The sequence below is a fragment of the Terrapene carolina genome, unplaced genomic scaffold, assembly GCF_002925995.2.
Source record: "Terrapene carolina triunguis isolate 2854851 unplaced genomic scaffold, T_m_triunguis-2.0 Scaffold868, whole genome shotgun sequence".
Taxonomy (NCBI): Eukaryota; Metazoa; Chordata; order Testudines; family Emydidae; genus Terrapene; species Terrapene triunguis.
Window position 1 is genome coordinate 373,972 of NW_020665219.1, and position 16,647 is coordinate 390,618.

Consider the following 16,647-nt stretch of genomic DNA (forward strand, 5'->3'; position numbering starts at 1 on the left):
ACTGTGTCTCTGTGCAGTGCTTGGCACAGTGGGGTCCCAGTCTCAGTGCTGGGCCTGGAAGGAGCTAATCCCCAGAGCAGTCAGGACGAGGTGCCATAGTGGTGAGTGGCCCTGTGATAAGCCTGATCTCTGTTACTATTTATCTGTGCAGTGCCTATCAGTGCGGTGTCCTGATTTCTGTTGCTCTGTGTGTCTGAGCAGTGCCCAGCGCGGTGGGGTCCCCAAGCACAGTCACTCTGGGTTTGTCTGTGCAGTGGGATTCCAGTCGCTGTCACTGTTTGTGCAGTCTCTGACCCAGTGTGGTCCTGACCTGTTACTGTGTCTGTGCAGCCCCTGGAAGAACAGGGCTCCATTCCCAGCTGGGCCTCCAGGTGCAACCACCATACACACACTAACAGTGTAAATGAGATCAGGCTGCTCCAGCACCGGGAGCACTGGACAGAGACTCGTTCATGGAGCCTTTCAGCTCTAGGTCTCCAGTGCAATGCAATAGAAGTGCAGCTGCCCATTTTCACCTGCTCAGGTTCTGGGCCAGGGTCCTTCAGAAACAACAGAGACATTTCCACCTGCAAGGGGCGCCCGTGCAGTCATAGCACTGGGCCGTGTTACAGGAGTGCTCTGTGAAGGAGACACGCCTCCATGAGTGCATGGCTTGTTAGCAGCAAGGCTGTTGGTATGTGGCACTCTGGAACATGTAGCAGCAGGGCCGCCCAGAGGATTCAGGGGTCCTGGGGCAGAGCAATTTTGGGGGCCCCTTTCATAAAAAAAGTTGCAATACCATATATTCTCATGGGGGCCCCTGTGGGGCCCAGGGCCTGGGACAAATTGCCCCACTTGCCCCCTCACCCCCCCCCCCCGGGGCGGCCCTGTATAGCAGAGTTCCTGGATTTCATAGGAGCAATGGAAGTTGTTGTTCTGTAAATGGTTTATTATGGGTCACCTGCAACTCAAGAGATTTGGGTTCAAGTTCTGCCCAGACACTGGTTGAGTCACCTATGCTGGAAAGGTCAAAGGAGGCACCTAAGTCTGTTGGGCCCCTATGAAAATTCCTGACAACCTCTCTGGCCCTCAGCCTGTGAAATGGATTAACCCTTTCCTCTCTGACAGGAGGGAGGAGAGATTCACAGGTGTAAAGGAGGGGGCCTTCGAGGGACCCAGGGCAATGCAAGCACTCAGGTAGAAATTGTATCCTTCAAAGTCTCCTCACTCTCCCCTAACTCTCCACTTAGCTCGGCCAGATGCCAGGAAAACGAACCTTTGACTTACAGCTGGTGGGGCTTTTTCTGGTGTTTGGTGTGGGGTTGGTTGGTTGGTTGGTTTTGTTTGCGGATTTTTGGTAGGATAATGTCTATTTTGCAAAACCAGAAGTGCTCCTGAAACAGTGCTGGGCTCAGTGAAACACCTGACTCAAATAAAAATCTTCAAGATTGTAGAAACACCCTGTTTCAATGTTGTCAACCCAAAAAGTTGTGGGGGTTTTCAGTCAAAACAATGCCTTGTTTAGAATTGTTAAAAAGGGGGAAAGGTCAGTATTGACTAAAACACTTAAAAATGATTAATAAGAAACATTTATTTACCCAAAGTGAACTTTTTTTGAGAGAGATTTTTGGTTAAGAAACGCTTTGGAGATTTTGCTTTTTTCGATCTGAAAAATTTCAAAATGGCAGAAATTCTCCTGGGATGGAAAAACGTTTTCCCACGTAGCCCTGCTTTGAAAGCTAACCCACCATTGTATAATCTGATAGACATGCAGCCAAGAATCAAAGTGAATTTGCTCAGTGTAAACAGACATGAGGGTATTAACTCCCATGACACTTTGGTGAGTCGTGCTAGCTGGGGTTACGACCTGCTTGACATTAGAGCTGCCTCTAGGACTAGAATGTAATTAACTGTCTAAGTGAGAGTGTAGACAAGAAATGAAGGTTAAAACATCAACTTTGATTAAAATGTGCCATGAGCGCTGGGCTCACACTGACTCTCTGGAGACAGCACCCCCTACAGCATCGCGCCCCCAGCTGCTGTGCTGGGACATTGGGTCCAAAACGGACTCAGAGGGTATGTCTACAAAGGGATAAAAGACCGGTGGCTGGCCTGGCTCAGCTGCAGGGGTAAATATTGCTGTGTAGATTCTCGGACTGGGGCCGAGCTGAGAAATGTACTGAGCGAATGTTTTTGTTGGTGGTGGGTTTTTTAGCCCCAGAGCCCTGCAAGCCCAAGTCAGTTGACCCAAGCCAGCTGCAGGTTTTTGATCCCTGTTCAGACATACCCAGAGAGAACAGGGCCCCACCCCTTCCCTGCAGCACAGCACCCCCTAGAACTTTGCTGGGACATTGGGGTTGGCACTCACACCAAGGGAAGAGACACCCACTCCACTCTGTGCAAAGCAGCATCCCCTTGCAGAGCCCTGGGCTCAGGCCTGGCTCAGAGCGTTCTCTATAAGCAGTTTTCTATAAGAATCGTTGCATTAAATTAAGCACTGGCAGGACCTTTGGTGTAACCATCATCGTCAGCACCAGGTGCGTTCTGCAGTTCAGCCTAGCCAGGCCCACAGACTCTCCTCACTAATGAAATACACAGATCCTCTTCACTGTGCCCAAACAACACTTCTAATAATGCCCACTGGAGCTTCCCAGTGGTGGTCGGAGGGCATCATTATATGTACTTAAAAACACAGCGAACATCAACAGTTTAATATTGGCCCAGCCATGAGTGATCCCGAAGGAGAGAGATACACAAGGGGGGAAGGGAGGAGAGCACAAGGAAGAACAGAGAGAAGGTGCAAGGTTATAAGAAACTGCAGAGAGAAAGGACATGTCAGAGCTGAAGGGAAAACTAAACAGAGCAGAGAAACGATTGCTAGAAACAGAGAAACTGCCTGATCGGATCAGTGCTGGGGCCCCTCCAGCCTGGTCTTCCGCCGTGGCTGGTACCAATTACTTAGGAGGCAGATGCAAGGAACCTGCAGTGGGCAGCTCTGGGGTAATGCTCTGTAGCCAGTCCCGGCTGGTTTGAGGCGGGCTTCACATTCGAATCGAACCCAGCTCCTGTGTGAAGTGTCTGGTCGGAGGGATTTCACGAGGGAAAGGGAGAGCCGAGAGAGCAGCTTTGAGCGCTGGCTGCAGCATCCCACCAAGCACACGGCCAGGCACCACGCACAGCCGTAGAGAGTCATACAGAGAGAGATTTTCAGGCTAGAGGAGGCCAGGATGATCCTGGGTACCAAAGGCCATAGAATTTCACCCAGTTACCCCTGCACCAAGCCCAGCAACTCCTATCTGACTAAGTGCCATCCTCCACAGAGGCAAGTGCTCTTGTCTTGAAGACAGCGAGAGACAGAGAATCTGCCACTTCCCCTGAGAGCTTGTTCCGAGGGTTAATCACCCTCGCGGCTAACCAAGTGTGCTTTGTTTCTCATTGGAATTTGTCTGGGCTTCTATCCCCAGCTCTGCGAGAGGAGTGGGGTCTAGTGGGTTAAAACAGAGCAGGCTGGGAGTCAGGACTTCTGGGTTCTATCTCCAGATCTGGGAAGGGAGTGGGGTCCAGTGGGTTGGAGCAGGTGCAGAGCCAGGACACCTGGGTTTGATTCTGAGCCCCGTACGTGAGTGTTATGCCGAATGCCCATGCAGAAATCACCCATTTCGCCCTTTGTTAATTATAAACACTGCAGGTTCACTCGCAGGGACACAAACGGAGTGGATGGAGTGTGGGAACAGATCCCAGATCACCCATTTCATCCTGGTGGGGCTCCCGTATCCCCCAGAGCTGCGGGTGCCCTTGTTCCTCTTCTTCCTCCTCATCTACCTGTTGACGCTGTGCGGGAACCTGCTCATCCTGCTGGCGGTGGCCCGGGAGCGCCGGCTGCACAAGCCCATGTACTGGTTCCTCTGCCACTTGTCCTTCCTGGACATGACGGTCTCCTCGGTGGTGGTGCCCAAGGTGGTGGCCGGCTTCCTGTCGGGCGGCGGGGCCATCTCCTTCCATGGCTGTGTGGCCCAGCTCTTCTTCTTCCACTTCCTGGGCTGCACCGAGTGCTTCCTCTACACGGTCATGGCCTACGACCGCTTCCTGGCCATCTGCAAGCCACTGCGCTATAGCGTCATTATGAACCGCAGAGCCTGCCTGTGCCTGGCAGCGGGGACCTGGCTAGGGGGCTCCCTGCACTCGCTGATAGAGACTGCACTCACCTTCCGCCTGCCCTACGGCCGGGACACCCAGGTAGGCTACATCTTCTGTGATATCCCGGCTGTGCTGAAGCTGGCCTGCGGGGACACAGCGCTCAACGAGCTGGTGACATTCATTGACGTGGGATTCGTGGCCATGACCTGCTTCCTGCTGATCCTGACGTCCTATGTCTACATCATCTTGGCCATCCTGAGGATCCGCTCCGCTGAGGGCAGGCGTCGGGCCTTCTCCACCTGCGTGGCACATATCACCGTGGTGGTGACCTACTACGTGCCCCTGGTCTTCATCTACCTGAGGCCGGGGTCCCAGCACCCCGTGGACAGGGTGGTGGGTGTATTCTACACCACGGTGACCCCGCTCCTCAACCCCCTCATCTACACGCTGAGGAACAAGGAGATGAAAGCTGCCCTCATGAGACTGGGGGGCAGGAAACTGCCAAGGCCTGAGCCATGATTATCCTGCTGCCAGCAGGAGCTGCCTGAGAACTGGACAGGAGAGAGGGTCCTGGAGATGAACATCAGGACTCCTGGGTTCTGTCCCTGGCTCTGGGAGGGGAGTGGGCCTAACGATTGAACTCCAGGCTCCTGGGATCTATTGGAATTTGTTCCAATGCTCCTATGGCTAGAGGCGCTGATTGGCACTCCGGACTACTGGGTTGCATTTCTGTTTCTTGGAAGGGAGTCGTGTCTCGTGGTAAGAGCAGGGTGGGCTGGGAGTCAGGACTCCTGGGTTCTATTTCCCTGTATGACCTTGGGCAAGTCCCTTGGCATCGGTTTCCCCATGCGGGTCATTTCACTACCACACAACACCCAGGGTTGTGAGGCTAAAGTCACTACCGACTGGGAGGAGAATGAGGAGGAGTTCAGTCATGGGAGCCAGAGAAATAGGTTTTGTAACCACTGCATGGGGTCTGCATGTGACAATGGGAGGTGATGGGATCGGCAGCTTGGGTTTTTGTCCCATGTTTGAACATCTGGCATAGTGGGGTCCTGGTCCGTGACTGTGGCTCTGATGTACTAATCCAAGGAGAAGGGAAAAGAACAGAATGTCAGGCTCATCTAAGAAGGGGTCCCGGGGCAGAATCCGAGGTGTTTAACTTGTTTTAGGGACACAGGAACAGCTAAACAGCATCAGACCATTGGTCCGAACATCCCATTATCCCACCCCTTGGAACTGTCAAAGCTCTTCAACTCCTCAAAATAAAATGACGTCTGTCACCACATGGTCTTATTTTTGTAAACCCCACCCCCGCCCTCAGTATGCCACATGCACTTGCTGTGTCCTGTCCTCAGGGCCCATACGGCCTCTCTATCTCTGTGCAGCACACAGCACAAAGGGGCCCGTAGGCACGTCAGTGCTACAAAAAATAACCCCCAGCGATTCCCAAAGAAGGAAGGGTCTGAGGTGAAGGTACTGGAGTCGGACTCCAGACAGCCTGTGTCACTTGCTCTGTGCATGCCTTGGTTTCCCATCTGTAAAATGGGGCTAGGGCACTTCCTTAAGGCTGTTTAGATTATAAACTCTTTAGGACAAGGACTGACTCTGCACAGTGCCCACCACAATTGAGCCAGACCGCTAGACGTTATTGGACAGACTCCAGCTGGCATAAATTGGCTGCAGCTCCATTGGAGTCAATGGTTCAGATCTCCAACTGGTGTGAACCCACCATAGCTCCACTGGAGTCAATGGTTCAGGTCTCCAGCTGGTGTAAATTGAAGTCAATGGGGCCATGTCGGTTTATACCAGAGAGGGTCTGGCCGCATATGGACATAGCTGTATGTAGTGAGATTTCTACACCTTTCTGGACCAGCAATATTACTTTCCTTGGTGCCCAGTTCACTGTGGGTTGATGTAGTAGAGGGTCATATTCCCATCTAGTGGGTGATGCTGATGTTTACCCCTGGGCAGGTCCATTGAAAACCCAATTTTCCACCAAAGAAAAGCTCCAAAGGAAAATTTACTACTCGTCCTTAATGATGATGATGATGACTGGCTTTTATATAACTCAAGATGTTCTCGTTATCCGGATCAATCTCTGATCCTTGTTTGAAATCTACTAAGCTCTTGGCCTCAATAATAATGTGTGCTGATGAGTTTGTCAGGCTAATTGTGCAAGTATAAAATGGTTTAGGATGGAAGTTGGTATAGAACCGGTGAGTTGACCCTCTGCACACCCAGGTGAACTTCATCTCACACTTTTGCTTTAGATTGGGAATTTCAAAAGCACCTCACAAGAGCTCGGTGTCTAACTGCCAGAGACTTTTAACTTTCTTTGGAAATTCCAGCTTTAAAGTCCAGCCATTTTTGCTGTTCTCTAAGATTTCACTTGTTCTTTGTCGGTCTCATAAATGGGCCCAGCCGTCTCCAGACACTGGTTTCGGATTTATTTTTAATTTGAAGAACTAGAAAAGGCACAGAAAACTTAATGACCAGTTCCAATGACACAACAGCTGGGGGCAGGAAAGAAGAAAAAAATCCCCATTTTATTCCCAGGTTTAGGTTCTATGCGTATTGTATGTTACTCAAAATTCAAGGCAACAGGTGCAGAAGACACAATACATAAGCACCACAAATCCAGAATACACTGTATGTGATGAGTGTAGCATTCTCACCTCAGTTAAATCTATTAGCATTTTTTCTTCCTTTTTTATCTTTCTAGCTTTATCTATGTAGCGAGTAACATTTTCAAAACCTCCTAATTAACGTAGGAGAGTAAGTCCCATTTTCAAAAGCCATTCAGGAGCCCAGTTCCCACTGAAATTCAATCGGACGTGGCCAGATTTTCAAAGGTATATTGCCACCTAAAGACGCAGATAGGCACGTAGTGGGATTTTCAAATGGACCGTGATGTTTAGGCCCAACTTTTGGTCACAGTTTAGAGTAACTGCACCTGTATTTCCCCTTATTGGTCCAGCAGGAGCATCTCTCTCGGGCTTCCAGCTCCCTAGCTGTTGGGTGGAGACCCACATCTCTCTCCCTCCTGACTGGGGCCTTTCCAGGCTGAGCAGTTCCTTTCACTGCATTATTCCCTCAAAAGCCAGCCAGCCTAAGCAGCCCGACTTTGCTTCTCCCTCTCCCCCCCCCCCCGGGGTGGTGCACAGTGTAATTGCCTCCGGTTTAAGTTCACACAGTTCTCCCTAAGTAAGCGTATTTTATTTTTAAGGTAAAAGCAATACAGAGAAAACATTTAAAAATAGGCTCTTAAGCAAAATAAGCAGCCATGGGATAAGAGGGAAGGTCCTCTCATGGATTGGTAACTGGTTAAAAGATAGGAAACCAAGGGTAGGAATAAATGGTCAGTTTTCAGAATGGAGAGAGGTAAATAGTGGTGTCCCCCAGGGGTCAGTACTGGGCCCAGTCCTAGTCAACATATTCATAAACGATCTGGAAAAAGGGGTAAACAGTGAGATGGCAAAATTTGCAGATGATACAAAATTACTAAAGATAGTTAAGACCCAGGCAGACAGTGAAGAGTTACAAAGGGGTCTCACAAAACTGGGTGACTGGGCAACAAAATGGCAGATGAAATTTAATGTTGGTAAATGCAAAGTAATTCACATTGGAAAACATAATCCTAACTATACTGTGGCAAAGTACCTCCTTCTCCTCAGCAGGCTCAGTCCTTTTTAGTCTTGGAGACCCAGGCTTGGGCAAAGCAAAACCCTGTAGGTAGCACAGGGGCTGGCTATTCCCTCCCTCAGTCAGTTCCCTGTGCTTGTTTGTCTTCCCTTCTGGGGACAGAGTGCGGCCTTCCTTGCTGGAAGGGTTCAGAGCCTTGCTGCTTCTAACTTACTGGCAGCTTCCCTGGTTCTCTCACTCTCTCTCCCCCCCCCCTTCCACGCCGGGGAGGGTTTAAAAAGGTCCCAAGCAGTTGGAGCCAGCTGAACCTAATTAGTTCCCTAGTAACCCCTTGCCCAGCTGAACCTTATTTCCCCATGGTTCTCTCTCTTCAGTGGCTTGGGAGAGGCCTTTTTAACCCCCTGGGACTGATTACTACCCCCCCTCCCCGCTCCTTTGTAGCTGTTTGTCCTGGGTTTGCCACAATACATATACAGTGATGGGGTCTAAATTAGCTGTTACCACTCAAGAAAGAGATCTTGGAATCATTGTGGATAGTTCTCTGAAATCATCCACTCAATGTGCAGCGGCAGTCAGAAAAGCGAACAGAATGTTGGGAATCATCAAGAAAGGGATAAATAATAGGACAGAAAATAATATATTGCCTCTATATAAATCCATGGTACACCCACACCTTGAATACTGTGTGCAGATGTGGTCACCCCATCTCAAAAAAGATACATTGGAATTTGAAAAGGTTCAGAAAAGGGCAACAAAAATGATTAGGGGTATGGAACGGCTGCTGTATGAGGAGACATTAATAAGACTGGGACTTTTCAGCTTGGAAAAGAGGCGACTAAGGGGGAATATGATAGAGGTCTATAAAATCATGAGTGGTATAGAGAAAGTAAATAAGGAAGTGTTATTTACTCCTTCTCATAATACAAGAACAAGGGGCCACCAAATGAAATTAATAGGTAGCAGGTTTAAAACAAACACAAGAAAGTATTTTTTCATGCAACGTGCTGTTAACCTCTGGAACGCCTTGCCAGCAGGTGTTGTGAAGGCCAATACTATAACGGGGTTCAAAAGGGAGCTAGATAGATTCATGGAAGATAGGCCCATCAATGGCTATTAGCCAGGATGGGCAGGGATGGTGTCCCTAGCCTCTGTTTGCCAGAAGCTGGGAATGGGCGACGGGGGATGGATCATTTGATGATAACCTGTCTGTTCATTCCCTTTGGGGCACCTGCCATTGGCCACTGTCAGAGGACAGGATACTGGGCTTGATGGATCTTTGGTCTGACCCAGTATGGCCGTTCTTATGTTCTTATGTTAATAAAAGTGCCTACGTGCACAGTAATAAACTTACCAGAGATCACCCCAGCTCCACCATGGACTCTGTCGGGTGATTAGTCCTTCAAACCCCACAATGGGATCTCTTCTGTGGTCACCAGCTTATAACAGCCTCAGCTCAGAACTAGCTCCGTCATGACAAGTTTAGTCCATGCTTTATGCAGGATGGGGGGTTTTGATCTGGGGTTTCCAGGACTAGGTAATCAGTAGAGACTTCCCAAATATGTCCTGGCCCCCTTCACACATACTGTCCCAAACAGTTCTTAGAAGTTCCTAACATTTCCCCAGGATTACATTAGTCAGTCTCTAGGAAAGTTACGTTCTATCCACAATAACACATACACAATTGTATTTTTAATACAACGGACCCCAAAGGGATTAAACTTAATTCAATAAGTTTATCCAGGAAATTGCCGTAACTGTCACACCTTTAAAAATCAGGCCCTAGATAGCTAACTCTCATTGATTTCAATGAGAAAATCTTTTGAAAAAGCTTCTGAAAATCCTACTTGGTGCCTAAAGATCTTTAGAAATCTGGCCTACTGTCTAGCTTTACAGCGGTTTAGTAAATCCCACTAGGCACATTAGGCTTCTAAATAGGTCAGGTGCTTAACTCCCATTGAAAGTAACTGGCTAAATGCCTTAAAAAATCTGGTCTGCAGATGCCTGAATCCCACTGCCATTCAGTGAGAATTAGACTCCTAAATACCTCCAGCACTTGAAAATGGGAGTTAAGTCCCCAAATCACTTAGGTGGTTTTTGCAAATTTTATCACAAATCCGTTGATCTTCAGGGCATGTTGAAAAGTCCAACTGTTCACCCAGGAACTTTAGGCAAGTACCTAGGACAGGTGCCTGGTGAGCTGGGGTTCATGCCAGAAGATGAAGGGAATTTTTTTCCCTTCCTTTTTGCATGTTCAGAAGATGCTGCACTTCCTTCCGCAGATCTGTGTAATAAGGCTGAGATTTTGAAAGTCAGCTACAAGATTTGGATCTCAAATTCCTATTAATGTTAGTGCACACTGATTGTGCCTATCCCTTAGGCAGCTTTGAAAAAATCAGCCTTACTGCATGTCAAAGACAGGTAGGTATTTTTAGGAGCATTTTTATGATTTGTAGAGATCCTGACAGATGGGGTTGTATGGTGATGGGGAAAGACAGAGGTTCAAAAAAGCCACAGAGCAGCCATGCAGATCTGTTTGTCGATGTATTTCTCTGCAGACCCACATGCTACCCCTGCAGCTGCCGCACATCAACGTGGAGGCATTTGACCCCCTCTCAGTTTTCTCAGAGCCGCTTTCACCTCCTTGTTCCTCAGCGTGTAGATGGCCGGGTTCAGCATGGGCGTGACCACATAACCAAAGAGCTGCACAGCGGTCACCATCTCTGTGCTCAGCTGGGGCTGAGTGTAGACCAGGGCACAGGGCCCGAAGAACAGCGACACCACAGCCAGATGTGAGCCGCAAGTGGAGGCTGCTTTGCGCCTCCCGTCGGCCGAGTTTATCTTCAGGATGGAGTAGACGATCCTGACGTAGGAGGCGAGGATGAGGAGGAAGCAGGTCATGGGCACCATACCAGTGTTGGTGAAGGTCACAGTCTCGATGATGTATGTGTCCGCACAGGCCAGCTTGACCACTGGGAAGATGTCACAGAAGAAATAGTCCACCACGTTGGACCCGCAGTAGGGCAGCGTGAAGGTCAGGCTGGTGAGGATGGTGGCGTGGAAGGAGCTGGTGATCCAGGTGCCGGCGGCCAGGAGGGCGCACACCCTCCGGTTCATGATGAGCAGGTAGCGCAGCGGGTGGCAGATGGCCACGTACCGGTCGTAGGCCATAACGGTGCAGAGTAGGCACTCGGTGCTGCCCAGGAAGTGGTAGAAGAAGACCTGGGACATGCACCCGCCCAGTGAGATGACCCTGCTCTGAGCCCAGAGGTTGGCCAGCAATTTAGGGGTGCTGATGGAAGAGAATCCAAGGTCCACAATAGAGAGATTGCAGAGGAAGAAGTACATGGGGGTGTGCAGGCGGGCGTCAGCGAGGATGGCTGAGAAGATGAGCAGGTTGCCCAGCAGGGTGCAGAGGTAGAAGGCTAAGAAGGTGATGAAGAGGATGGTCTGGAGGCCGTCGGTGTTGGGGATCCCTAAGAGGATGAAATGAGTCACCACAGTGTGGTTGACCAGCCCCATGTGGGACTCATTCCTGGGGTAAGGGAGAGAAATAATGCCAGTGCGTTACTGAAACAAAAAGACCTGTCATCCTATAGCTGCAATGCTCACCCTTCCTTCCACTGCCCCCACGACTCACTGTCACTAGGAGCGGTGTAAATTTCTGTCAGTGTAATGCCACTTGGGGACACGGCCTCACTGGCTGGTGATGAACATAGAAAGAGAAAATGTCTGCCTTGAAGAACCTACAGTCCAGACACAAACAGACTAAGGGAACGTCTATTCTATTCTATTCTATTCTATTCCAGTTTCTTCTCTTCTCTCCTGTCCTATTCCAATTTCTTCAATTGTGTTCTGTCTAGGCCCTTTCCCCACCCTTATCACCACAGTACCACAGAGCCTTTCTTTTGTGGCTAACATTTCCCATGTGTGGTTTGTTCTCTCTGTCAGGCTCTCCGCAGAGGGATGTCCGTGTGTGCAGTGGAGTACCTTGTTTCGGTAGGGTTTTGTTCTTATAAACGCATGGGCTGCTATGTGTTTGTGTTAAGGAAGAGGATGAGGACGGAACATATAAACAAATGAATGCGGGGAAGAATTGCCCCAGCTTTGTTAATGATGTGAATTGTTGGGGGTTGGGGACTCATGGGAATAGAGAGAGAAGGAAAAGGAAAAAGCAGAAGGGAAATAGTCACAGCCAGAGGTGCTGGGGCTGGGGGGAGGCCGTACCCACTGGCTTGACATGGTGTCACGGAGTGTGGGGGGACACAAGGCCCTGCACCCCCGGCTTCCTGCGATTCACCATGACTCTCAGCCAGCCAGTAAAGCAGAAGGTTTATTTAGACGACAGGAACACAGTCCAAGACATGTCTTGCAGGCACAGACAACAGGATCCCCCCGAGTTAGGTCCATCTTGGGGTCTCAGGGCCCCACAGCCCCCTGGGGAAGTCAGAGCCCTGTCTGCCTCCCAGCCGTTCCACCAGCCAGCTCCTGAAACTCTCCCTTCAGCGACCCCTCCCACAGCCTTTGTTCAGTTTCCCGGGCAAAGGTGTCACCTGGCCTCTAACCCCTTCCTGGGTTCTCATGTTACATGCTCAGGTAGTTTCCCTCGGTCAGTCTCCCATCCCCCAATGCAGACTATCCTAGCCACACTCCCCTGTCAGCATTCAAAGACCACATTAAGAACAGTCCCAGTTCGTCACATCTCTTCCCCCTTCGAGACCAAACTGAGCGGGGTCACTTTAGCCAGTGACCTGGGGAAGTTCGAACCTACCCACGTTCCCATGGATGTTCCAACATCCCTCCCATTCCTTGGTGAGAATTACACCAGGCCCCTCCAGTTTCACGCCCCCCCTTAGGTCGGGTGTGCTCGATGGCACTCGTAGTTTGCATGTGGGAAGGTTTATGCGGCCTGTGCCCTTTTCCCACCCCAATACCCCTGGGGTTCCAACTGGTCTGGGGCCTTCTCCCAGCGTTCCAGTCTGGAGGTCTGTGATTCGGGCTCTCTTGGTTCAGAGCCCCCCTTTTAACCTTGGCCAGCCTCTGGAAAGGCTCCTCTATGCTGGGCAAGGGTCCTAAAGCCGTTTTCCCCTTGTCCCGGGCCTTCCTCCCCCTCTGACAGGGGTCACAGGGTTGGCAGTACTGTCGGACAGGAACAAAGACCCCAGGCCAGTAAAAGCTCCGTAGCAGCCTCTGCTGGGTACGCCAGGTTCCCTGATGCCCTGAGAGGGCAATGTCATGGGCCCGGTACAGCAGCTGGCGGCGATACTTCTGGGGTACCACCAGCTGCCTCCTGATCCCCTGTGACTCCATTTTCCCTGGGGGAGCCCATTCTCGGTACAGGAACCCCTTCTCCCACAGGAACCTTTTCCGGCCACCTCTCCCCATGGTCTGTACCGCACTGAGGTCAGCCAGGTCCCTGATCTTACGCAAGGAGGGATCTTTCTGCAACTCGGCCTGGAACTCAGAAGCTGGGACAGGGATGGCCACCTGCTCTCTCTCGCCGGCTGGGTCTGAAGCCGCAGCCTCCCTGAGCCGTGTCCCTGGGTCTTCCCTCCCCACCAGGTTAGGGTCCTGCACCTCAGGCAAGGCACCCTCCCCAAGGCCAGGGCGCAGTGCCCCTCGCCGGCTCTGACTATGGGTCACAACCAGGGTACCCTGGGGGTTGCTTGGCCAGTCCTCCAGGTCCCCCCCCATCAACACCTCAGTGGGCAAATGGTGGTGCACCCCCACATCCTTGGGGCCCTCCTTGGCCCCCCACTTCAGGTGTACCCTCACCACAGGCACCTTGAATGGGGTCCCACCCACCCCTGTCAGAGTCAGGTAGGTGTCGGGCACCACCCGATCTGGGGCCACCACCTCGGGCTGGGCCAGCGTCACCTCTGCGCCCGTATCCCAGTATCCATTGACCTTCCTCCCATCCACCTCCAGGGGAACAAGGCACTCTCTCCGGAGGGGCAGCCCCACGCCCACCCTGTAAACTGAAAACCCTGAGTCTGGAGCATCCAGCCCCCCAGAGGAGCTGTCCTGGAGCTCTCCTCCCTCCTTAGCAGGTGGTACTCTGCCAGCCCCCCTTCCCTGGGAATGCTGCCTCTCGCCCGGCTGGGTCTCTACCCAGTCAACCCTCTGTGGGTTCGGTCTGCTCAGTCTGTCCCTGAGCCTGGGGCACTGGGCCCGTATGTGGCCTCTCTGGTCACAGTGATAGCAGCCCATGTCCCGTGGGTCCCCTCGAGCGGGTCGGATGGACCTGACGCTGGATGTTCCCCTTTGGTGGGGGTTCTCCATATTTCCCCGCTGGGAGGTCCCAGGGTCACTCTCTCTCTGGGTTGTGGTGGGACTGTTCCTTTGGGACTCCTCCCCTGTTATCCCCTGCCCGACTGTTCACAAACTCGTCGGCCAGCTGGCCTGCATGCTGCGGGTTCTCTGGCTTTTGGTCCATCAACCATTGCCTCAGGTCGGATGGGCACTGCTCATACACGTGCTCCAGTATGACTAGGTCAAGCAGGTCCTCTATAGTTTGGGCCCCAGCCGTCCACTTGCGGGCATATCCCTGCGCCCGGTTGGCTAGTTGTAGGTATGTGACCTCACGGGTTTTACGCTGACTCCGGAACCTTTTCCGGTACGTCTCAGGGGTCAGCCCAAACTTGCGGAGCAGGGCCTTTTTGAACAGTTTGTAGTCCCCTTTCTCCACCCCTTTCAGTCGGCTGTACACCTCCCTGGCTGTGGAGTCCAGTGAGGGGATGAGAAACTGGAGCCTGTCTGCAGGGTCAACCTGGAGCAGCTCGCAGGTATTCTCAAAGGCCGTCAGGAAGGTATCCATGTCCTCCCCTTCCTCACGGTGGGCCAGGAAGCACTTATCAAAGCTCTTTGCAGTCTTGGGTCCCCCCTCACTCACCACAGCTGGGGCCTCACTGCTCCTCAGCCTGGCCAGTTCCAGCTCATGCTGACGTTGGTCCCGCTCATGCTGACGTTGTTTCTCCTTCTCTTCCCGCTCCTGCTTCAGTTCTTGCTGCCTTAACTCGAGCTTTTTCAGTCTCAGCTCCCTGTCATATTCCAGTCGCATCCGCTCCCGGGACGGGGAACTCTGCCGGGACGATCCCCTGCTGGCTGCCGGGGTCAGGGTGCCCTCGGTATTCGCTGAGCTTCCCCCAACCCCTCCCCTAGGCACAGGTAGGCAGGGTCTCGGGATGTTCTCGGCAGCAGTCTGACCCCTCCCAGCTATGTCAGGCCCCGGGGCCCACGCTGCATCCGCCGGGCGGCTGCCCTCAGGGACAGGGCTCGGTTCATCCAAGCGATCCCTCTCCTCCAGCTGGGCAATGAGCTGTTCTTTGGTGGACCTCCCAATGCGCAGCCCCCTCTGCCTGCACAGCTCCACCAGGTCGCTCTTAAGGCGTTTAGCATACATCCTCCTGCTGGCCACTCGCCGGCCTGTGCTCTCCACTTTCCACCGTTCCAGGGGGACCCCTAGTGTGCCAGCCCTTCTTCAGGTCACCACCTCTCTGCCAGGGTCGAGCTGCAGACTCCTCCGCCCTGGGACCACTCGCTGCGATCCCCCGGGGGACCCGGTTACTGCAACAGTCCTTCTCTCTGGTCACACACTCCCAGGGGTTAATCCCCCCCTGAACCGTCTCTCTCTGACTCTTCAGCCCACCTGGTTCCCGTCGATCCCCCTTCGTTTCACTGCTCCCCAGTCACTTACTGCAGGAAGCGCCGTCCACGGGGTGCAGTAGATCCCACCGCTACCACCAGTTGTCACGGAGTGTGGGGGGGCACAAGACCCTGCACCCCCGGCTTCCTGCGATTCACCATGACTCTCAGCCAGCCAGTAAAGCAGAAGGTTTATTTAGACGACAGGAACACAGTCCAAAACAGGTCTTGCAGGCACAGACAACAGGATCCCCCCGAGTTAGGTCCATCTTGGAGTCTCAGGGCCCCACAGCCCCCTTGGGAGGTCAGAGCCCTGTCTGCCTCCCAGCCGTTCCACCAGCCAGCTCCTGAAACTCTCCCTTCAGTGACCCCTCCCACAGCCTTTGTTCAGTTTCCCAGGCAAAGGTGTCACCTGGCCTCTAACCCCTTCCTGGGTTCTCATGTTACATGCTCAGGTAGCTTCCCTCGGTCAGTCTCTCATCCCCCAGTGCAGACTATCCTAGCCAATCTCCCCTGCCTTCCCAGCCAACACTCCCCACTCAGCATTCAAAGACCACATTAAGAACAGTCCCAATTCGTCACACATGTTTACCATCATATCCAGAGTTCACAGTTTGGATCAATGGCTCTCAGCACCCAACGTGGCCACAGTGCAGTGCAGTGCCTTCTTTGGGTAGAGTTTCGATTTTATAAAAGCACATAGTGCTGCATGTTTCTGTTAAGGAAGAGGAGGAGGATGGAACATACATACCAATGAATGTGGTGAAGAATTGCCCCAGCTTTGTTAATGATTGTTTGGGGTTTTTTTATTGGGAGTTAGAGAGAGAAGGAAAAGAAAGGCCGCACCCCCTGGCTTGACATGCTTTCCATCATTTCCAGCGTTCACAGATTGGTTCAACGGCTCTCAGCACCCCCACTATACAAATTGTTCCAGCGCCCCTGACCACAGTTCGTCATCTGCTCCGCTGTGATCAGCAGGCTGGGCTCTGTGGATAATATGCCAGAGGGGTTTTTAAGGTGATATTTGAAGGCAGGAGTGCCACCAGCTTTTCTGCCGCCCTAGGCGGCGGAAGTTCCCGCCCCCGAAATACCAACGACGACTGGGGCAGCCGAAGATCCGGCCGCCACAGTCACCACCCCCAAAATTCTAGCGCCCTAGGCGACCACCTAGGTCGCCTAATGGGTTGTGCCGGCCCTGTTTGAAGGACAATAACGAAGTGTCTGTTTGCATTTGGCCGGGGAGTT

General features: G+C 52.2%; 2 protein-coding genes across 2 annotated transcripts; one reads left to right on the forward strand and one right to left on the reverse strand.

The window, feature by feature from the left end:
- The first annotated feature begins 3,696 nt into the window (after positions 1 to 3,696).
- LOC112114111 (olfactory receptor 10G6-like) lies at positions 3,697 to 5,528 on the forward strand. The gene is made up of 2 exons (XM_026660942.1): positions 3,697 to 4,603; positions 5,479 to 5,528. Exons 1-2 carry the CDS (start codon positions 3,697 to 3,699, stop codon positions 5,526 to 5,528), a joined length of 957 nt encoding a protein of 318 aa, XP_026516727.1.
- Positions 5,529 to 10,347: 4,819 nt separating this feature from the next.
- Positions 10,348 to 11,280, reverse strand: LOC113408148 (olfactory receptor 958-like). The gene has a single exon (XM_026660938.1). The coding sequence runs from the start codon at positions 11,278 to 11,280 to the stop codon at positions 10,348 to 10,350; it is 933 nt and encodes a 310-aa protein (XP_026516723.1).
- Between the last annotated feature and the right edge of the window lie 5,367 nt (positions 11,281 to 16,647).